Genomic DNA, 24197 nt, shown 5'->3' with positions numbered 1-24197 from the left:
ATCTCTTGCCATAAATTTTCATGTCTGTTAATGAGACCAGGAGGCAAATACGGAAAATAACCGTTTGTCAAGGACTTCTTCAAAGTGAAAAAATAAGTCTTAATTATATCCGATTGGCTGCTAATAGATATTAATGAGTATGCCTACAAGGAAATTCTTACAGATCCATTAAATCTGATATCCTATCTGTGTCTGAGTGTGTTTTAGAAAGTAAAAAGAGGATTCAAATGTTCTAAAATTAACAAGATGGCAAAAAGAAAAAAAAATTATACTGTACAGCATAAAGCCTGCCAGTGATTCATATAAAAGTTCTCTGACATCTTTTCAAAATGCCAATTCCTAGGTTTCACTGAGGGAAATTCTGACTCAATAGTGGAGTAGGGACCAGCAATCTGCATTTTAAACATATACCTCAGTGATTGTGCTGCAGGTGGTTCCTTGGTTATGCTTGGGAAACAAAGGCCTAAGCAACAGAAATCAAATATGCATCAATTTAAAGGAAGGTAGGCTGGCAAAGCAGCCATGCTTAGCTAGTGAAACTTTTTATTCCTTTGGTGATATAGCAGCCATTCAGGGGATTAGGCCTGGGGGCTGGAAAGACAGGCTTCTAAAGGAAGGACCCAAGGAAAGCAGTCTTGATGTAATATAAAGAATTCTGACAAGAAATAAGGAAAACTGGGGTCCACACTTAATCTGCATCGCTCATTATAAAGTCTCAGGCAAATCACTTTTCACTGTTGGGTCTGTTTTCTCAATTGAAAAAGGAGAAGTAGAGGTCAATGGTTTGGACTCCATTATCTTTACAGTCCCTTTAGCTGCATCTGGGACGTATTTCTTATATCACTGCAACTTCACATGAGATATAGTGTCTTGTAACACACACGAGAAATTCAATTAACGTTTATGGATTTAATAAGTGCAGACACATACCCACAAAGTTGTCCCACTATATTCTAGACAATGAAATGTAGAATTATTATTCTAATTCCTCTCACATTAAAACTGTCCTGATGAGAATACCCACACCTAACATGTGAGAGGGACTGACGGCCTCCATAGATCAAAAGGCAAATATGACCATTCAGGAGAAATCAGCAGTTTAAAAAGTCAAATGTTACAGGTCAACCATGATCCTGGATTGAACCCAGTTGCCAGTTTTGGATCCATTTCTTCTTTTTATCTCCCAGACCAAGAAACTAACATGAATAACCCAACTCCTTCAGGGTTAAGCAGAAAAGCAATACTCCTAGATTATCACCAGGAAAAACCTGTATTTGTCAACTTTCATCCTGAACCAGATCCAAGCACTGCTCCCATTACTACATGTCAGCATGGGAAGAATTAAAAAGCTTTTTCTCTGAACGTAATGCCTGTCAAGGATCCAGCTAGGAAAAGAAGCCTCAAGCACAGGAGTCAATGTGTTCCCCTCCACTGTTCATTCTCCAATTCCCCAAGCTTTGTTATTCCTAAAGTATTGCTCCAACCACATCAGTCCCTGCTTAAATCTTTGGGCCTTGTCTGTCCATTCCCGATGGAATAAAATCTTAGCTCGTTATTAAAGGGCTTCTATCATTTGATCCTAATGAATCTTTCCAACCTTAATTTCACAACTCTTCCAAAAATCTAAAGCTTTTGACAACTGGATTCTTGATATTCCTCATAAGTGGCTGATGCTTTTCTCCATAAAAATCCAGATTTCTAGTTTCTCATTAAAAAGAAATTTTAAAAAGCTGTTAACTCTAAGCCCAAATTCCTGTATGGTAACAATGGGTTGATGTCAATAATCCCTTCTCTGTCTCTTTGCAGACCCCACTACTTCTTAGTCTTGTTCCTGACAAGCTTTTCTGCCAGACTCTGTAAACAACCCTAAACCAGGAAATATATCTTTCCATCTTGGTTCCCAGACCAAGTTCCAATGAAGGTTAGACTACCTCTCTTCTTTAAATAATTTAGTAAAAATATGACCATACTAATGTTATCAATGTTAAAACAGAATTGGCCATTCTTGCTGTTACTGCTGGGCTTACTGGACCCAGAGAATTCAGGGGGTTTAAATGAGTGCCCCTATGTTGAGTGTTAGCCCGCCGCACAGGAAAATTCCCACTGCAGGAATCAAGCAAGACTAAAAAAAAGCGAGACTAAAAAAAAGCAAGACTAAAAAGTCTATGAGATATCTCTACTGCTTAAAAGTACTCATATGCTCTGCAAAGATAATCAGCTTTAATCCTAGCAAAAAAAACTACAGATGAAGAAACTGAATCTTAGACATGTTAAGTAATGTGCCCAAGAACCTGGTAAGTGGTAGAACTGGGATTCAAACACAAGCAACTTGTCTCCAGTGCTCTTTCTCTACAGCTTTTTTCATAGAGGATGACCTACTGCCTCAGCAGAGGCTTCAATAATATAGTCCCAAGCCACGTCATTTGCATATGGTTATGTATCACATCCCAGCTAAGCTACACAATGGTCATTTCACCATTGGAAATGACCTGGCTTTGTAACATTTATGTACACTGTTAAATACTGATGAAAACCAAGAACAGTCAAGAGAAAAACAGTTTCTAACCTGAAGATACTTATTAACAAGTTATTTTAAAATATAAATGGTTGTGGTATACTTTCCTACTGAATCCATTTTAGTCATTTCATCAATGGTAAAATTTTAATACATCCAAACTTTATTATTGATAATCCAACATGAACTCCTCCTCCTCTAAAATCTTCCAAGGTATTTCCAAAACATTATCTAAAGACAGTTCTAATTGTTTAAATAATTTTCCTTTCTTTCACACTGAGGGAAGTCCCATGGAGCACCAAGAGCACTGGATAAACCTTTGGATTCATTATCACCACTACATTTTGAGTAAGTTATTGTTAACTTAAGTATTTCCCAAGATGTACACAGCCACCTTCTCATTACTGAATGTTATCACTCCCACTTTACAGAAGGGAAAATAAAGCCACAGATGAGGAAATCATTTGCCAAAAGTTCACAGAAGAGCAGTGTTTCTGGTTCCCTGCTTTGTTTCTGGAAACTAAGCAAAGAAAAACATTAACTGTAAAATGGAAAGAAAAGAGCCTCCCCACTTAAACATTTTAGGTCATGAGGACACAGGAAGACTAAAAGATTTAGGTATTAAGAGCAGGTTAAATTATTACTTAACATTATTCTCATCTTCCCAAAATAGAGTCAATAAAATCCAAGAATCAGAAGACTATGATGATTACTTTAGTTTATAATTCAGCAACATTTGCTGGGCAAAACACTATGATGGTATGTGTGGAGAGTGGAATGAATTCCTCCAAATGTGAGACTGCTCCATGTAATAACAATGATAAGTAGTTCTCTTAAACCGTGAGTGGTGTCCTGAGAGATGAGGAAAAGGAAGTTTTACAGAGGCTTCCCGCCACTGTTTAGTTTTGAAAGGCTTCTGTATGACCGCCGACAACAGAAAAGGAAATGAAAGCTTGGCCCCAACCACCATTACTTCCTTCCTTAAAATTCATGTTTAAATCTTATGTCCTTTAGAAACATTTCTCCTAGCATAAAAGACTTTCTTGATCTAGAGCATGTGTTTCAATTGACCCAAGATGTGTTTCAGTCCGTATTTATCCTGCCATTATGACATTACTTGTCTATTCACACAGGGTGAAGTGAAAGTGGAAAGAGCAGCTGGGTCTATATCCGATCTTTTCTCATACTTCATTTGGAATCATTTCCCACCTCCAGGCCCTGCTTCTTTTCATTTGCCTTTCCTGACGTCATGATACTTATGCCCTTCTGTTCCAATCATATCCACAATATCTAATCATGGATTGACTTATTTTATCCATGCCCTGTATTTGTGCTTATTAAATAGCTTACTGATCAATTTTTCCCTTCACTTGTAACTGTCTTCTAAGTCATTCTATGTAAAATACTCTCCTACTCATGTCATACTTAATTTTTTCTCTCTTGAATCCTCTTCAGGAGACTATTTTTCAAAAAGCAAACATTTACATCCTTAAAGACACCACCAGACACATATTCCCTGCCCTTTCTTATAGGAAATACATCTTTAGATTCTATTTCCACCACCACCGAAAAAAGTTTGACTCATTCCTACCTTCAGCCAAGTACTATTTCAAATACTTTTACCTATATATGCCATTAGGCTAGCAGATAACACCTAGGTTTTTACTATTACGTACCCTGAACATCATTCTTTCCCTTTCCTAAGTCCTTCCTCTGAGGCCTCCGACTTAAAAAGCAACATAAAAAGATGAGGCAAAAAAACTCTACATAAAAAGATGAGGCAAAAAAACTCTAGGAGAAGGAGCATATCCATATGGCAAAAAGCCTAACGAAATAGAGTCCACTGAATACTTATCAGAAATGAAAAAGTAGGAAAAAGAGCAGAAAGAGAGGAAGAAGTCATCAACAGATAGGAGAGAATGTAAGACAATCCCCTGAAAGAAACTGATGGAGAAAACCAGCAATGACAAGTTCTAGAGCATGTGGAGCCGCATATCCAGGACCTAGAAGGTTCACCTCCCCCAAGACACTTACCGTGTTGCATTTTGTGCCACACACCACTTGCCTATGATTCAGCCACTGAGATGCAAACACTTTATTAAGGGTCCCAAGGTGAAACTCTCTCTCCTTCAGGAGACTGGGAAGTTGCTGTGCTGCATAACAACGCAACACTCGAGAGTAGGTGGTTTCATTCTGTAGCCTGACTTCTCGGTTCTTCAGGTAGTACACTAAGGATCTCTTCACTGGGGGGAGTTTTTTCCTTTTTTGAAGTGAGTGATTCCAGCCAAACTGTGGAAAGCAACATTAGAAATCAAGTCTTTGGTTACCTTCATTTTGGACAAGGATCCTACTGTATTAGAGAAATCACCAAGAACTCAATCTGCAGTATTGACATACAACAGAAATTCAAACACAACAGAACAGGAATCTCAATCCCGAAAGCCCAGTTTAATTCTTCCAACACTGAAAAGATGCTGTTCATAGTCTCATTTACCTACAAGAAATGAGGGCTGAAAGGCAAGGGAATGGAAGGAAAGAAGAGGACAAAAGTTTTAGTAGGCCTCTTAGGAGTGAAGGATTTGGATCCCCTAAAGCTAACTTTGACAGAGAAGGGTATGAGGAGCTGAGTGCTTACCATACTGACCAGGACTGCATCTCTACCCAGCCCCCTTCTCCCTCAGTTTGTACTCCCCGCGGAGCAAGGAGGGTGCAGCCCAAGGAGCCAGAGTGGGGGTCCCAGGTCTTTGTGGGATACACTATCGATTGCCGTCTCTAGGCGGTTGGGGAATTCGAAAAATCAAACACCAACAGGGTGGGAAACACGTAAAATCAAGAGTTCGAACACGCGTGGAACAAGGCCTTCCCCTCCAAAGAGGTATAGGGATGACACCTGGGAATTGCTGTTTCTTCTAGAGGTCTAAGTGCCAAAAGGCCCAGCTCAGGGCTTGAGTATCCAGAAGGTGACACTACCAATAGGAAAGTTGCGATCGTCTCCATTTCTCGGGGTCCTGGGAAAGCATACTTCACTTTCCCTTCCAGGATCTTCTAGATTTCCCCCATTCCCCTTAACTTCGTTTCCCTTCGTCCAAAGCCAAGATTCTGGTTTCCCCTCAAGCCTCACTCCTAGCTGCAGGCCTCCCGTGGAATATGCTGTTTCCAAATTTCCTTTAGCTCCTCACTCCCCTGGCTTATCTGCTCTCCTGGGAACTCCTGGAGGCCCGCCCTGACCCTATAGGCCGGGGTTCCGCCCTTGCGTCCCCTCTGACTACAGACCTTGGACCCCGGTTCCGGTTCCCTATCTGAGAACCCTACCTCCAGGTGCCTCGGCCGGGGCCCGGGGCCCAGCCTCTAAACCCTCACCTGCGGGCCCTGCGCGTCGCTCCCAGCTCCCGGCGAGGAGGGCGCTTTCCGCTTCCTGCTAACTGCTTTCCGGGCCATAGTGGGCAGCGCCGGCGCGGCCCCGTAGCCACATGGGGCAGGGGAAGCGAGGGGTAGTAGGTCGGCGGGTCATATACTGGGCCCCGGGGCCGCGCACCTTAGTGCGCCAGTTCCGGAAAATGGCCCGGACCCGGGGAGGCGGGCAGAGGGAAGAAGGGTGGGAGGATCGGGGTCGGGAAAGGGAAAGGGAAAGGGGAAGAGGAGGTAAGAACCAGAAGCTTTCTGCCGACCAAGTCTGGAAAGGACGGCAAGCGACTGGAACCAAAACACCCCCTCCCCTTAGCCCGCGCTCCGTCACCCTTGCGCAGCCGCACTTTGCAGCGCGTCGCCACGGAGACGCCGCCGGGATTGGAGGAGCCGGGTTTAGGGTTCTGGGGAGAGTTCGCAACTGCTGCTCAGCGACTGCCCGCCCTTTTTCAACCGCCGTCTGGTTGTGACTGGAGGTGGGCGACCTAGGGACTAAGGAATCGCGGTTCTGGCAGCCGACCTCGGAGCTCCCCCCCACCCCCCCGTCCATCCCCAGGTACCCGGAAGTGAGGACGATTAACTCCGCTTCGACAAGGAATTCCTTCTAGCCGACGCCTTAAGCCGGCATCCGCCGCTGTTAGCTCGCTTCGAGCTCCACACTTTCTCCGAACCTGTCACACCAAGCTCTGGCGCCAAGGGCTGAACGCTGTAAGAGGAGGCAGAACCTCCTTCAACCCCCCGCAAGGTGGAGTTCAGCTAGGAAATCCATGCCAGCGTGGCCATACTTCCCCACTGCTGGGAACCTGCCCTAGCCGCTTCCCGGACCCCACCCCTGGGGAGCCCTCAGTCTCCATTCTCCAGTCAGTCTCCTACCTCCCCACGCTGGCCTCCTCCCCGCCTGACCCTCACTCCTGCCCCGACCGCAACAGCCCCTCAGTCGCCTTCTCCTTAGCTTCGACCTCGCCTCCCTTCATAGAGTCCTATGACCTGCCGGCCACATTCTCTTTTGTGCTTTGTGAAATAGGCTTCATGCTGTAATTTACCTGTTTCTTATTCTCCCATACAGTCCTAAATTGAGAACGAACAGGGAACTGCCACTGCCTACCTCTCCCTTAGGGCCCAGGTTGCGTCTCCGTCAGTATAAAGTGGGTGAAATTCTGAATCACAGAGAGTAGCCATTGACTTGTCAGGGCTAGCATTGATCACCAGACAACGGGACTTTTTCAGGATCACCGTTGACTCCATTTTCAGAAGATCCCGTAAGAATTTTGAGTGCCAGCCTCCGTTTTCCTCAGGCAAGAAACCCTTAGTGGAAGTAGAATGCTTTTGCTTGGCTCTGAGCAGCCTCAGGCTGTAGTGCCCGGTTACCTGCTGGTCCCTTCAGGCTTAAGGTCTCACCTCCAGGGAGCTCTGTTGGCCCATCTGAAGTTCTGCCTACAAGAGGCTCGGATTTGTTTTCCGAGTTGAACTAAAGACCAGATTGAGAGAGTCTTCTGCCATCCCAAGTGGGCACTGCCACCAATCCCTAATGCCACTTTGGGAAAGGCAGCTTCATTTTACGTGGTCAGGCCTATTCCTTCAGAGACATGCACACAACGAATGGGTCAGAAATGGGCTAGGTACCTTTTCTGAGCCTATTCCAGTTCTATCTTGTCTCACAATGCCCTGGATGATCCAGCAGCCTATGGACAAGAGCCTGGAATTCCTTTGAGAATCTCTAGGCACATGCTGGGCTGGGCTTGGTCCTGGTCTCCTCTGCCCATGTCAGAGGCTGCAGGCTCATCCTCAAGGTTGGTGCACTTCATTTATATCCCAGGCATCATCTCTGAATGCACCTCCCAGCAGAGCTCACCATTTCTGTGGAAATAAAATAGAATGAAGATTCATTTGGAAGTTTAAGAGCTCACAGTTGCTTTTAAAAGACTGCTAATACCAGGTATCAGTGAGGAGGTAGAATGACTGGAACTCTCATACATTGCTAGTGGGTATGAATTGGTACAAATAATTTGGAAAAATCTATGGCAGTACCTACTAAAGCCAAATATGTGTACCTTATGCTCCAGCGTTCTGTTTATAAACACAAAATAAATGAGTGTTTATGTCCACCAAAAGGCACAAAAATATTCATAGCAGCTTTATTTAATAGCCCTAAACAGGAAATAGTTCAAACGTCAATGGATAGTGGAAAAGATAAACTGGAGATTCCCATGACCTCCTTATTAGGTTTGGTAATTTGCTATAATGGCTCACAGAACTCAGGGAAAATAAATACTATTACCAGCTTACCATAAAGGATAGTATAAAGATACAAATGAAGAGGTAAAAAGGGTGAAGTCTGGAAGGGTCCTGAGCACAAGAACTTCTATATGTGGTGTATAGAGCACACTACCTTTATGGCGGGTGGATATGCTCACCAATTTGAAAGCTCACCAAACCCCAGAGTTTAGGGTTTATATGGAGGTTCCATTATATTGGCAAGGTCGATTAAATCATTAACCACTGATAATGAACTCAATCCCCAATCCCTCCCCTCTTCCCAGAAGTTTGGGGTGGGGCAGGGCTGAAAGTTCCAACCCTCTAATCACATGGTTTCTTTCTCTGGGAAACAGTCTCCATCCTGAAGCCATCTAGGGGCCCATCTTGAGTCACCTCATTAACATAAAGGGACTTATGAATAATAGAAGATGCTCCTCTCACCATTATCTCTCAGGAATTTACAAGAGTTTTAGGAGCTCTTTTACCAGGAACAAAGGACAAATATCAAATACATATATATATGTATATATATATTTCTCATATCATAATATCACAGTAATAGAAGTCAGAATAAGTCATTAACTCTTGGTGATTAGTAACTGGAAGGCGAACCCAGGGAGGCCTCTGGTGTGCTGGGATTTTTTTATCTTGATCTTGGTGGTGATTATACCTGTGTACACATATGAAAAATTTCATCAAGCTGTACATTTAGGATTTATGCTGTTTATGTTAATATACCTCAAAACAAAAAAATAAACATTCAAAATTTTGTCATCTGGATCCTTGCTCTTTAATTAGGATAGAAAGGAGGAAAATTTAAAAACCACAGCTCTAAGCTGAAATGAATCTGAGAGGACACTGAATTCATCACTTTGCCCTTAGCTCTACAAACAAAACAAAACAAATATACTCTCCAGACATAATAAAATATGGGAATCATCTTTGTCTCTCCCAATTCCCTTCCCCGCTCCTCACACAGACATCTATTCCAGAGTTCTATTTATGTTACCTTCTAAATATCTGAGTCAATTCACATCTCCCCACTACCCTAGTACAAATCTGTCACCTATTGATTGTACCATTTTGGAGGTCTCTTAGATGGACCACCTTTATCCACGCTGACCTCTTTTGTTATTCTGTTCAACATTCTGGAGATAGCTGTCTTTTTGAATGCAAATTTCATCAAATCATCCCAATTCTCACCTCCAGGTTAACTTTCTTCAAAGTCTTCTTCTTTTGATGAATATAAAATTCTTAATCTGGGTTTTCAGACCCTGCATGATCTGACTCCTGACATGACTCTAGCTACATCTCATACCTTACTTCTTTCTCAGCTCCAGCCATACTGGCCCTCTTTCAGTCCTTCTAATCGAAATGCCCCCTCCTGCCACAAGACCCTGGCAGTAGCCTTAACTCTATTTAGTTTACTCTTTCTGCCCCTCTTTGCTGTCATACCTACTTATCCTTCAGATCACAGTTAAAACAGTATTTCCTCAGGAGTGTTCCCTGGCCCCCTTGACTAGTTGTAATTCACCCACCCCTACCCATTATTCACAGAACAGAATTCATAGAGTAAATTCTAGTTTATTAGAATCACATGTTTCTCCTTTGTAGTAGTAACCACAATTAGAATTTTACATTTTTAACATGACTATTTGGTTAATGTGTCTCTCCCCAAGAGGATAAGCTTCTTGAGAGCAGGGACTATGGTTACTATTATTACCATTTTATCTCTAGTGCCTAGCACATGCCAGCATTCAACAAATATTTGTTGAATAAATGGATAAGTTAACGAATGAGTGCATTTTTAAACTTCCAAGGTTAAGAAATGTCCCTTGTTTGTCCACTCATTCCAGCATCTAATAAGAATCATTCATTCTTAGTAAATAATTTCTTGGACTCAAGTTTCACCTTTTCTGTGACTGGTCCCCTCCTACTGTCACCCATCTTCAACCTTGCTCATATGCTTTCCCTCTGTGTCCCTAAAGGATCTTTCATGGATAATTTGTCACATTATATTGTAATGATCTGTTTTCATGTCTGTTTCTCCCACTAGCTTGAGAGTTACCTTGAAGGCAGGACAAATTTATTCCAAGTCCCTATTACCTCTGATGGCACCTAGGATATTTTATGCACTCCCTAAATATGAAGGGATTGAACAAAGAGTAAGTCAAATGTATATTTTACAAAGTTCTCTAGGTATGTTCGCAGAGTTGACAACTGGTAGAAGGAAGAGACTATAATGAGAATAATGCTACAATAACTTGCTTCCAGAATCTTGGGTAAATCTATTTACTTACTTAGATAATTTTTTTTCCTAATTAAAAAATACTATGTGCTCACAATAGAAACTTGAAAAGCAAGAAAAGAAAGATACAAAAAATAAAAATCACCCACAATTCCACCCTCCAGATAACCACTGTTTACTCTTGATGTGTGATCTTCCAGTTCTTTTTTGTATGTAACTCTGTCTGTATCTATATATCCATATATAGTTCTTTTTAAAGATAATTTCAAACTATACTATTTTATAGCTTTAAATAAACCTCAACAGTTCCAATTTTCTTCACTTACCACCCTTCCAAATCAGTCCTTGTAACCATTCTATAAGTACAATATTCAGCAGGAGGCCCATCAGTGGGCAGCGGACCCAGGACCTCTACATTTTACTTTCTCTTTGAAGAAAAAACAAGAAATATTATAAAATGCTTTGGACAAATTGAATTGTATTATACATGCTTAGTAACAGTAATTTCTCTTGTTTATTTGCATAGTAATTCCTCTTGTTTATTTCCTTGGAACAAACAAAGCAGATATTGCCTTAATTCCCTGCATGACTCTACCCTTAATGTGTTGGAGCTAATTAACTATCCTTGCGAGGAACGGAATCAGGAGGAAAGCATTTCTGTTGGGAAAAAGGATTTGGCATTTTAATTCATAGAAACCATAACAAAAACACAGCATGATGAGACCTGGAAGGCAAAGACACAAATGCTAAGTACTCAGTAACTGCTTTCTGATGATGTAAATATGTTAGAGGTCTCTAAGGCAGGTGAATGGTAATTATTTCACTCTGTGGACATATTTTTCAGATCCTGAGGGATAGACATTAAAGGTGAAAGATATTATAGAAACAGTTCATCTCACTAAACTCATACTTTTGCAGAAAACTGAAGCCAAAAGAGTCAAGTCATATAGCCAGACATAAGATGAGTAAGAACTGGAACCCAGGACCTCTGGTCTAGCTTATTTTCAACTCTGACACATTAGATATCTGGGTCCAGTTGAAGCTGCAATTGGTGTTTATTTTAGCATTTTCCGAGTACTCTTATATTTTCTCCTTTTTCAGAACCTGAAATATTTTATCCAGACTGTCACCTACTTTGGGAGCAGAAATTCTGTTCCCATACTTTATTCATAATTTCATGTATACTGATAGAATTTGTGTTAAGTACAGTTTCTAATAATTCAGGAATTGATTATAAAGTTTGTAAATTATCCAGGTACCTTGTTTTTCCTTCCTCCTGCCTCTTAAACAATCTTACTTTCATTTGTAACCTTAATAAGATGAGGAAGGAAAAGAAGAGATGAAACTTTTCTACTTACAAGCTCAAGTAATTTATTTGTGGAAGCAACCTAAGTGTCCATCAATACATGAATGGATAAAGAAGATGTACATATATGCAGTGGAATACTATTCTGCTGTAAAAAGAAAAAGAATCCTCCCATTTGCAACAACATGGATGGATTAGAGGCCTTATGCTCAGTGAAATAAGACAGGCAGAGAAAGAGAAGTACCAAATGATTTCCCTCATTTGTGGAGTATAACAAAGAAGCAAAACTGAAGGAACGAAACAGCAGCAGACTCTCAGACTCCAAGAAGGGCCTAGCAGTTACCAAAGGGGAGGGGTGGGGAGGGTAGCTGGGGAGAGAGAGAGAAGGGGATCAAGGGGCATTATAATTAGCACACACAATATAGGTAAGTCACGGGGAAGGCAGTACAGAACAAAGAAGACAAGTAATGACTCTATAGCATCTTACTACGGTAATGGACAGTGATTGCAATGGTGTATGGGGGGGACTTGATAATATGGGTGATTGTTGAAACCATAATGTTTCTCATGTGAAACCTTCATAAGATTGTATATTAATGATACCTTAATTAAAAACTTAAGTTATAAAATGATAATAATAATAAAATTTTTAAAAAAAGCAAAACAGAAGGAACAAAATAGCAGTAGACTCACAGACACCAAGAAGGGACTAGTTGTTATCAAGGGAGAGGGGTTGGGGTGAGTGGGGAAAGGGGAAGGGGATAAGGGTCACAATAATTCACAATCACAATGTAAGTTGGGGACAGGGACAATATTACAGTACAAAGAATACAGTTAATGATTCTGTGACATTTTACTGCATTGGTAAATAGTGACCGCACTAGAGGGGGTGAGTATTTAATAATATGGGTAACTGTTCAACCACTGTGTTGTATACTTGAAACCAACATAAGATTGAATATCAATGATACTTTAATAGAAAATATATATATATATCTGGTGTCATTCTACTTACTTTATACTTTTCCCAAATGCTTAACTGTGGGGTAAATATAAATAAGAATTTAAAAAGCATATGATCTACAAATTTTGTTGAAGAATCTTCTACCAGCTGTAGGTAGCTATTGACTCAAAGGCAAGGCAATCTTGACATAAAAAAAAACATAGTTATCAACTAATGATAGAAAAATAAAATGTCTAACAAAGTGGAAAAAACTTTTCACATCATTAGACAATCACACAATAACATTTTTGTTCTGGTGACATAGACAACAAATGTCCAGAAAGTAATTTTAAAGACATTACCAAGAAATAAATGCAATAAATATTTTGTGATTTTTCCTTCCATTTGTGTGTGTATGCCTTCCATCTATGTATGGGTAAGTTAATTTTTTAAAATAAAAGTTACAGGCAAATTTCCTCTAGTATTTAAACTTAGTATAATGAGAACATCTCCATATTATTATATATCTTGAAAACATGACTTTAACAATGAAAAATAATTCAACAGAAGAATGTACCATAATAATTATTAATTTCATTTTTGTTGAAATTCATTTCATTATTATTGGATTTTTCATTATTACTGGATTTTAGCCTGTGTGTCAGGCAGGGTTCTCTAGAGATAAAGGAGAAGAGAGAGAGAGACATTTATTTCAAAGAATTGGCTCACATATAAAGAATCTATATATACATATTTATAAAGAGATTTTAGGCCAAAGAATTGGCTTACATGACTGTGGAGGCTGGTAAGTCCAAAATCTGTAGGGAAGGTTGAAAACTCTCAGGCCAAAGTTGATGATACAGTCTTGAGACAGGGTTTCTGTCCTTAAGGCCTTTCAAGCAACTGGATGAAGCCTGCCCACATTATGAAGGATAATCTCTTTAAAGTCAACTGATTGTAGACTTAAAAATTTTTTCCAGCTTTATTGAGATATAACATTGTGTAAGTTTAAGATGTACTTAAATTTGAAATACATATATATTGGAAAAATAATTTTATGACATAATAGAAAATATATATTGGTCTCTGACCTGGTTCCTGACATAGAGCTCCTAAAACCCTTCTAATTTCTGAAGTGATAGGAGCATCTTTTGTTAATATTTGGCTTTTGACCATGGTTCCTGACACAGAGTTCCTGAATCCCTTGGAATTCCTGGGTGATAGCAGTGTCTTTTGTTTTAATGAGTTGACTCTTGGTGGGTGGGCTACTTGATGGGACCTGGTCACCCAAAAGATGAAGCCATGATTAAAAGTGCATCAAAGTAGTGGACTAGGGTCAGTCTCGGTGCTTAATATCAAGGGCTAAGATGTGGAAAGGAGGCTGAAACAAATTGCTGCCCTCTACTGCCTGTGATTTGAGGTTTGGTAACTTTACGTAATCAAGAATCAGGTGGACACAGACACAGCCTCACAATCAGGACCTGTGTGAAACCATGAAGGGCTGTGATTGTATCTACAATGTCCACTTTCTTCTCAGAGCAGGGGTCCCCAGCAGCCAGGGTAAGGCCTAGATCCAAACCAGGCACTGGAAGAGAGGTAAGGAGAAGTGAGAGCAGAGAAGAAAAATAAAACAAATTTTCCACTTTTTTAGAATTTCTAAGTACAGATAGTTTTCTTCCTATAAGGGGAGGTAACAGCAACATTTTCCACTTTAAGATGACTTTGGAAGTAAATATCCTTAATGCATTAAGAAAATTAATTGTAAAAAAGACAGGACCCCCTCCTCACCAAAAATCCATAGTTAGGAGAGTAATTCATTCTGGATTAAAGGAAAGTAAAAGAAAAATCTTTGGAAGACTTTAACATAAGTATGCTTTGGATTCTCAAAGGAATAAAGGAAGAATAAGAAATTGAATAAAGCATAAAAATTAAAAATTGTGAAATAAAAACAGGCAAAAATAAATTATGAACAGGTATATATAAAAATCACTTTGAGGACATATGTTAAAACCACCATAGTAATTAATATTTATTTTATAATAAGAATTTATTAATTACTATGGTACTTTTAATAATGTCCAAAAGTTCTTTGATTCCAGGAGGTGGAGCTTAATTTCCCTCTTTTTGAGGATAGACTGGACTTTGTAACTTTGAGGTAGAGCAAGGACACGGGACAAGCATCATGATTAATTTTTTCTGCCTATGATGAAAAGATATAAACAGTAAGAAGAAGAGGAACTCCATCTTAAGGTTAAGATTCTATTTTAAAAACCAGGGAGTTAGGAGGTAAGATTCCTAACATATTTTACAGTAATCAGCCAATAACCAACCCTATCTTAAGGTAGGACAAGCAGTCCTAAATGGTATGTTCCCACTGCTTGAGGGTAACCACTATCTTGGAGAACAGAATCAAGAAATTCCTTGTGTTAAGTTTATTTTACAGAACATCTAGAGAACCAACTATGAGTGATGACAATGTCTCTCACCTGAGATAGACCTCATGAGACCATAAGTAGATCCTTGGCCCCACCCCCCCGACACAGCCCCATTCTTGAAATCCTTTAAAGACACAAGTCCGAAGCTTTAAGTATGCCTTCTATCTGAGGTTGCCTGCACTCCCCTTTCTTCGAGTGTGTGCTTTGCGTTAAAGCCACCTTGCAGCTCAATTTACTGTGTTTTGTGTCTGCTCTCTCCCAATAAGCATCTTTGTTACTTTGCTATTGCATTAGATTTTCTTGACTAAAGCACACATCTTCTCTCTCTCTCTGTTCTACTTTGGGCAAGTAGGGAAGGGCTAATAAGATCTCTGATTTTGTCTTGCCAATTTCCATTGCCTGGGTGACCCAGACAGGACTGCACCTGTACAATCCTGTTCTTTTCCAGCCTGCCTGAAATTCTCCTTTCTTTGCTTTTAGGAAGTTTTCAGAACATGATTGCACTCCATCCAGTGATCTGTGGCTCTCCCAAGTCTTCGGGTGGTGAGGGCTTATTTATCAACTGTGCAGATTCAAGTGGACACTGGACACCAGGTGACTCTGGCTTCAGGATTTGGCAAGGGATTAGCCCTATGCTGAGCAGGAGTTCAGTGGGCTTCCCTTTCCTCCCTCCATTCTTCCTTCTCTCTGCTGCCTGCAGGGCTGCTGCCATTTGCTCTACTCTCACTTTATGAATTCCTTCCTTACCTATACTCATCCAAGCTGTTCAAGAATTCTTTCTTGATCAGATTTGAGAACTCTTACCTGTCCAGGTTGAGGTTTCACCTAGTTCACAGGGAGAAACCTCCCCAGATGCAGCTGCCCCACAAAAACTTGCTTCTAATACATAGAATAAAGAAAGTGAAAAATAGTAACTCTATAGTAGAGAAACCTGGCAGACATCAACCTTAACCAAGTGATCAAGGTTAACTTCAATAATATTAAGTCAGATTGACATTATATACTCCCTTGTCAGATAACATGAGAAGGGAGCACTTCACCTCTGCAGCAGTCTTCCCAAAAATCTGTAACTCTAGTTTGATAATGAGAAAACATCAGAAAAACCTAAACTGAGGGATATTCTATAACATAACTGCCTAGCACTCTTCAGAGTTGCCAAGGTCATGAAAAAAGAAGAAAGGCTGAGAAACTGTAACAGATTGGAGGAGACTAAGGAGATTTGGCAACTAGATGTAATATGGTATTGAAGGCAAATTCTGGCGCGCTAAGACCCCCACCCCTTAAGATCCAATCACCAACGCAGAACACACCCTACCCCTACTCCTTAAAAACGTGCTTCCTCACCCACGAGCTGCTGCTCCCTCTCTCTGGGGGCAGCCATTTTCTCTTTCAGATAATAAAATCTCTTGCGTGGGCCCGTGTCTCCTGAGTCGTTCTGGGGTAAGGAGGTATCTTAGATTAGATTCTGATCATAAAAAGGACATTAGTGATAAAGTTGGGGAAATCAGAGTAAAGTTAATAGTATTGTGTCCATGCTAATTTCTTACTTTTGAAAATGTGCCATGGTTATATAAGAAGTTATCATTAGGGGAAGCTGGGTAAAAAATATTCAGGAACTCTCCATGCTATCTTGTAACCCTTCTGTAAATTTAAAATTATTTCAAAATGGAAAGTTAAAGAAACAAAATAAATCAATCAATTAGAAATCCTGGAAAGGACTGAAAAGTAGTTATTAGAGGGGGAAAAAATCTCACTGAACTAGGCATACTATCTTAAATGGACAGAGTCAAAGAGAGAAGTAGTTAATTACAAGTTGGTTCTAAGGAATTCACTGAGAGAACAGCATGAAAAATACAGATTAAGCATAGTAAAAGGGCATGGAGGATTGGACTGGCATCAGAAAAAATGGCAGAATGTGTGATCCATCCCTCCTCAGAGACACTGAAAAAAAATGGCAAAACCTTTCTCAACCTTACCAGAATCCTGGGAGACAGTTGAAAGTTTATAGGAACCAAAATGAGTGTTTAACCAGGAGTAAGACCACTGAAACACAGGGCGTCTTTGCAGTGTCTTGATTTACTCTAGCCCCACCCTACTCACTGGTGCAGCAACAGTCTTAAAGATTGCAGGCCACGCTCCCAGTGTAGGTAACTGCTTCTGGAAGAAGCAGAGTGGTCCTTGTTCTGAAGAAATTGAGTGTATTTTTTACCTGATTGAGGTTTCCCTGAAAGACTGATGTAAAGGGCTTTCCATTGTTGCTTGTAACTTCGAACTCTATCAGGGTGGAGGCTACAGAGAGACTTCCCCTAAAATTATTGAAAGGCAAATGAACAAACTGCTGCTTCCTGGGCAAAAAATAACAGTTGGAGCAAACAGTAGACACACCAAAAGCATGGGAAGAAAAATCTAAGGTTTTTTGGGGGAAATAAGGGTTTTGAAAGGTTTGTGTGTATACTGGGGAATCTAGAAAGCCACATACAGGGGAAGAGAAGGACACGTGCTTAGAGAAGAACTGAGGAGACCGCAGGTTTTCACCTTTAACTGACCGGTAAGCTCAGTGAAATCAGGAAGTGGAGGTTAAGGCAGAGCTGTAAACAGGTTGGAAGGAGTGGTCCAACACAGATCACAGCAAAGACCTGGGGTTTTTTCTTTTCTAATTTTTTTTTCTTTCTTCCTTCCAGGTATTAAAGAAATCTCTGTCAAACTATAGTTTTAGAATGTGATTCTATAGGAGAAGATCCTTGCTTTTAGGAGATTAATACCTGAAGTATTTAGGGGTTTCTAATTTTCCAACATTCTAATGGTATTTCCAACTTACCTTCCAAAATTCATGAAAGAAGACAATTTGCTAATTCAGTAATCTTTCTTAGGCTCTACTATATGATGGGTGTGGTGGATGGCAGAGATCTGACTTACCCTGCCTTCAAGCACCAGAATGAAGCCCAGCAGTCTGGCCAGGGTACCAGCCTGACGGTGGGGAAGCAGAATACTTGCCTGCGAAGCCTGAGTCATCATGAACAACTCCTCAGTAAAGCAGCTGCTTTCTAGGGCTGAAATGCTGCCAGGATCCTTAAATCTATAGACAGAATTTCTGAAATTAGAAATGATGAGGAGTAGTCTTGGGAACCACTGAGATGCTCCTAGCTTGCAGCTCTGTTTACATCCTGAATTTACATTACTAAATTTGAAAGTGCCATGGTGTCTTTAAATCTTCAGTAAAAATATTTTATCATGTGATACTAATTTCTTGACCTGAAACAGTATTAGTAGCCAACTACAATGAGGAGCAGCTCCTCTATGTAAGTTTTGTGTCTATAGTTTCTATGCAACCCTTCTTGGTGAATTCCCTGCTATTTTATATATTCTAGTGATCTGTTGGAAGACATCCTTATAAATGCCAGTAACTTTTTTTATTAAGGTATCATTGATATACACTCTTATGCAGGTTTTTACATGAAAAACATTGTGGTTACTACAACACCAATATTATCAAGTTCCCCCCCTCAACTCCATTGCAGTCACTGTCCATCAGTGTAGTAAGATGCCACAGAGTCACTACTTGCCGTCTCTGTGCTACACTGTCTTCCCCGTGACATCCCCCACACCATGTGTACCAATCATAACACCCCTCAATCCCCTTCTTCCTCCCCCCCCACCACCCTCCTCACCCCTCCCCTTTGGTAACCACTAGTCCCTTCTTGGAGTCTGTGAGTCTGCTGCTATTTTGTCCCTTCAGTTTTGCTTTGTTGTTATACTCCACAAATGAGGGAAATCGTTTGGTACTTGTCTTTCTCCTTCTTAAATGCCAGTAATTTTGAAAAATTTTATAAAGCCAGTGATCCCTACCCTTAACGAGCTCATAGACTAATAGAGGACCCATCTAACTAAAATACTAGACAGTCTAAGGGCCATAAGAAGTGTGAAAAGATCATGGGGAAGCCAGTGTAGCACAGAGAAGGCAAATAGTGACTCTATGGCATCTTACTACACTGATGGGCAGTGACTGCAGTGGGGTGTGGGGGGGACTCGATAACATGGATAGATGTAGTAACCACATTGTTTTTCCATGTGAAACCTTCATAAGAGTGTATATCAATAATACCTTAATTTAAAAAAAGTATGAAAAGGACCATGGGAACTCAGTTGGAGGAAGAGGATCAGGAATGCCTTCTTAAGGGAGGTCGCATAAGCCAATTCTTGAAAGATTTAGAGGGTTTCAAGGGAGAGAGATGGGTAGGAACTGAAAGGAAAATGGCTCTGCTTGGATGGGAAACTAATTGTTTCTTAGTATTCCTATCTTTCAGTTAGAAATGGATCCTCTCTAAATTTAGCTGGGCATTTGGCAGTCCGCTATCCTACATGTTTACCTCTCTTGCTGCTAGACAATGTGACTACATTCTGGCCCAAAGGGAAGTGAGCCAAAGTGGTGTTGGCAACACTCGGGCCACACCTTTAAATAGGAAGCTGTTTGCACTTCTCTTCCTCTCTTTGGGATGTAGCAATGGTGAGTCAGCTTTGACCCTGTGGACAAAAGTAATCCCATTGGTAGAGTAACAAGATGGACAGCACTGAGTCCAGGAGGACCTTGGGGAACAGAACCCCTGACCAGCTCTTCATGGTCTATCAGATCAGACTTTTACATGGGAGAGAAACAGAAATTCTACCTTGATTTAGCCACTGATATTTTTGTCTCCATCTAGTTAACATCCTAAGTAATAACAGCAGGAGGAAGAGAAGAAAGGCAATAAGAAAGAATATAAAACGTACTTACAAAGCCAAACTCTCTCTGTCTTTTCTTCCTTCTTTCCTCCCCTTCGTCTCTTCTAACTTTTCCTGTAATTATACATAAATGTATACACACACACAAACACACACTTCCTCTTCATATCCCACTGGTTCTAGATTTTTAGCTCCAGACATACCAACAGATGCATATCTTGTGTGTTTTTCCTGCTTAGTTCAGCCTCCAGTGAAGCAGTCCTAGGGATGGAAACTATTTCCTCCCTCAGAGACTCTCCTCTGAGCACAACGAGGCAGTAGGCATCTGGCCACACAGTGGATGGGCACATCTTCTTGGTCACAGTGGGCAGAGGTATTGATTTCTTTATACAGCCATCTTTGTACAGAATACAGGAGCTGTCTGCTCCTGGGAAGCTTTCTCTTTCCATAAATGGGCATTTTTTAGGAAGTCCTCCATGTGGGAATCACAAATGCTGTGTTTCCTTTTTCTATCAACCGTTCTCACTTCTCTATGTAACTTACAGGGTATTGTAAGAATTGTTTTGGTCTTCCCAGTATTTATGCTTTTGGCAACAGAATCCCAATTTTACTCTTAATTTCAGTTCATGTGGCTTGGCCTGGGGCTGACCCAGCCATTGGACTCTAGAACTGGATACATAATTTAGTTCTGGCCAAAGTTGGAGGTATTGGGAAAAAAAGTTTTCATAATGCTGGAGTTACTATACCAGAAGAATATAAGGCTGGAGCTGCTGGGGTCGCTTTGCCATCCCCTGCAGGAAGCCTATCTAAGAATAAAGTTAACATTGAGGAAAACAAAACCAAGAGATAGAAACCAACCCTGATGACTTTGTCTGGGAACATGCTTAGGTTGAATAGAGCCTCTGTCACTTGCAACCAAACAAATTTTGACAAACCGCAGGGGATATCAAACTCATTTGTCAGCTCTCTTAAGTGTCCCTTTGGCAGATGCTGTGTCTACCCAGATGCTTCTTTTTGAAAAATTTGCTGATGCTCCATCTTATTCCAGAAAGTATTGTTGGTCCCTTCTAGTAAGAAGTGCCCTCCTTGATGATGTCTGTTCACTTTGCTGTGTGGGGAAAAGGTACCAACTGTAATTTAAGGTTCCTAATCCTGCCTTCAACACTTACTAAGAATGAGACTTTGAACAAATCATGGAAATAAATCTGAACCTTGGTTTCCTTATCTATCAAATGGAGATATGATTACATAAACGCTATTGGATTATACTGAGGATTATATAAGATCACATATATAAATTGTAAAATCTTTAAATATGTTAAGAATTATTACAAAATGGACTTTCTGGATTTAGATAGATCTCTCTTCCTTTCCATAGCTCAGTTTTCTTGTGAAATTTGGGTTGGAGTGGAAAGGTTATGGCCACATTATTCTCCAAAGAGTCTATTAATTTTCACTTTCCTTGTGAGAGTGCCCATTTTCCCATATCCCAACCAAAACTGCATATTATAATTTTAAAAAATATTTGCTTGTCTGAGTAATGACTCTATAGCATCTTACTATGCTGATAGACAGTGACTGCAAAGTGTTGAGGGTGGGGGCTTGATATATGGGTGAATGTTGAAACCACAATGTTGCTCATGTGAAAGTTTCATAAGATTGTAAAGCAATGATACCTTAATTAAATATAAAAATTAAAAAAATTTGCTTGTCTGATGAAAAGCAAGTAATTGCTACATTTTAACCTTGTGAATGTGAATGGTCCTTCTAGGCAGTTGGAGATGTTTTTTAAAATCTGCCAAACCAGCATCCAGAAGTCCACACAAACAGCAGAGCAGCAACTGTTTTTCTCCTGCCCTGGCACCAGTTGATTGCTCAGCGTGGTAGTCAGATAAAGCTATTGGCTAGAGGCCTTTACAAGCTGTTGTGGCAATAGAAAAGGATACCTTCACTTCTGCCTTATTTGTTGTATGAATGAGCAAAACCCCCCACCCTGCCCCCACCACTGCCACCCAATGAACCTGTTAAATCATGACCCAGTGATCCATATCTCTTCAAATTCATTTCAGTCCATGTTTGGTGCCTTCTGAAATCATCAGTTCCACTTCCTTCTCCCAGGAGTAAACATCTGGGTGGAGGGACCCATGTACACATTTAAAATATAAAAGAATGATTGGGGAGAGGCAGAAATATCATATTTAAGTTTATAACCCTTTATGCCTTTCAAAACACTATCACAGCACTATTCTGCTTGACCCTTTCAAAAACCCTGAGAAGTAGACAGTATCATTCCCATTTTACAGAGGAGGAATCTGAGTATCAGATAGATAAGGCAACTTGCAAAAGCTACACAATCAATTGGTGGCAGATGCAAGACAAATCACATCAATTGCCACACAATTCCAGTTGTTAGGGATACTGTTTACCCTCTGTAGCAGCTAGATCAGAACTCACAAAGGCCCAGAACACTCTCAGAAGTTATTCTAGGCACAAGTAGGTCTGTTAAGGGTGTTGATCCTCTGGTCCTTTTTAAAGTCCCCTTTCCTTCGCCAGAGCAAGGGGTATCTCCTACACCAGATCCTGCACAACTATTACCATGAGTGTATAGTAGGTACTAAGGACAAAGGGTTCCTTACTTTTCACAGCTAGTTAAGGCTGGGGTCAGCATCCAGTGGAATCACTATCCCACGCTCCTAGGTCAAGTCTTTACTGAGTAATTTGATAATGGAGTTTTTCTGTTAATGGGAACTCAACTGAAATAATCAGCAAGAACCCATAACAGAAATTTCTGGCTGCAACCAAGAGATCATATTTCAGCTAATTCTCCCTAATATATGAGCCAGATGGGAAAAGGTGAGGCTAGAGGAGGAGGCAAAAGATGAAACATGATTCAGGAAATTGTAAAAGAGGGAGAAGAGAAACCCTAGTGATTCTGGGAAGGAATGTCAAGATGCAGCACTTAGCCCAAAGATTCAAAGGGCATTTCACATCTTCCATGTCTTTCTTTCTCCCTCCCTCCCTTCTTTCCTCTCTTCCCCCTTCCTCTTTTTAAAGCAATCTGGCTGTACAGAGACTTAAAAATTCTGGGGATTTAATTTCTCTAATTACTTGGAAGACCATCTGTGCCCTGCTTTGATGTGTGAGCCCCTGCTCTGGTGGAGGAACACATGCTCATCTGGCCTGTCCTTCCTGTTGCCAGCCTTCCCCATTCTCCATTCCCTACCGTCTCGCTATGGAATCACTTTTGTCAAAGAGTAGGGGTGAGTGATGGATCTAAGCAGAAATCCTCCCCACCCAGCTGTGTTCCTGATACCCCGGGGACTGGCAAACATCAAAGGACCATTTGACATCAGCTCACTCTTGGCCACCAACCAATATCCAAGAGCTGCATCTGGGTGGAAATCTATTCTGGCGGAAGGACTGAAGTTTCAGGAGACTTTTGCAGTTTTATCTCCCTTTTGCAGACCTGACTTAAGTTCAAGGCTGAGTCATCAGGGAATATCTTTTCTACACTTAAATGCAGGTTAATGACATAGCAGAATTCTAGTAAAGATAGTATATGGATATGGTTAAAATTTATTCTCTGTAATGAAAATTCATGAGCAAAAATTGATTTTTCAGATCCCTATTTACCATCTAGAATGAGACTAACTGTGGGCTGTTTGGGAAGAAGAGAAACTTGGGATTAAGGATTAAGTTATTCTTTTTTTTTTTTTTTTGCCATTGAGCAGCAATGTCTCTTCAATCTCATCTACTCCTACTCTCTTAAGAGTACTGGGAAGAAAGAAAACAGCTAAAGATAAGGGCAAGGGGAGTAGAAAAGAGATGTACCTCAAAGGGTGGCCTACTTTTGTCAACTTCTCTTTCTTGTATGCTACTGCTCACTCTACCTAGCCGTTTTTCAGACTGATCTGCCTCCCATCCCTCCACTCCCAGCCTTCCACTGCACTCCCTTCTTCACAGGAGTAACCCGTTCCTCTTGTTCTGAACTCCAGCTGTTCAAGGCACGAAGTCCATTAAGTTGGACTTTGTTCTTTCCTCTGTGTGCAATTTACAAGAACTTCACTGTGTTTCTGAGTATGACAACCCCAGGGAATCAGCGTGAGCTCAGAGTTTTTCTTTTCCAATTGCTCTCAGAAGTTGGAAATTCTTCTCTTTTTCCTGATATATCTTCTGGCCTGAGTTAGAGTCACAAGAGTTATAATCACCCGATGGTCAGGCTGTTTCTGGGGCTCAGAGGTACAGATAAAGCAAGGATCCCTATAATATGAAGACTCAATGTCTGAAGCACACCATAAAGAGCTTAATTTTAGGGGGTATTTTTAGGAAGCAGTTTGGACAACACAGAATTAGCTGTGCTTAACACAGAA

At 40.7% G+C, this 24197-nt stretch overlaps 1 protein-coding gene across 1 annotated transcript in view; it reads right to left on the bottom strand.

Annotated features, from left to right (window-relative positions):
* The window catches only part of DCAF12 (DDB1 and CUL4 associated factor 12), a 28859-nt gene extending 22639 nt beyond the window's left edge, over positions 1-6220 (bottom strand). Inside the window, exons 1-2 of the mRNA XM_017657581.3 lie at positions 5876-6220; positions 4550-4804 (exon numbers count right to left, since the gene is read on the bottom strand). Of these exons, the coding sequence (XP_017513070.2) occupies positions 4550-4804; positions 5876-5953 (333 nt within the window). The 5' untranslated portion in view covers positions 5954-6220. The remainder of the gene's footprint in view (positions 1-4549; positions 4805-5875) is intronic.
* Positions 6221-24197: the final 17977 nt, after the last annotated feature.

Source organism: Manis javanica, chromosome 2 (genome assembly GCF_040802235.1).
Source record: "Manis javanica isolate MJ-LG chromosome 2, MJ_LKY, whole genome shotgun sequence".
Taxonomy (NCBI): domain Eukaryota; kingdom Metazoa; phylum Chordata; class Mammalia; order Pholidota; family Manidae; genus Manis; species Manis javanica.
The sequence above is the reverse complement of the archived record's forward strand: the minus strand, read 5'-3'. Positions and strand labels throughout refer to the sequence as shown.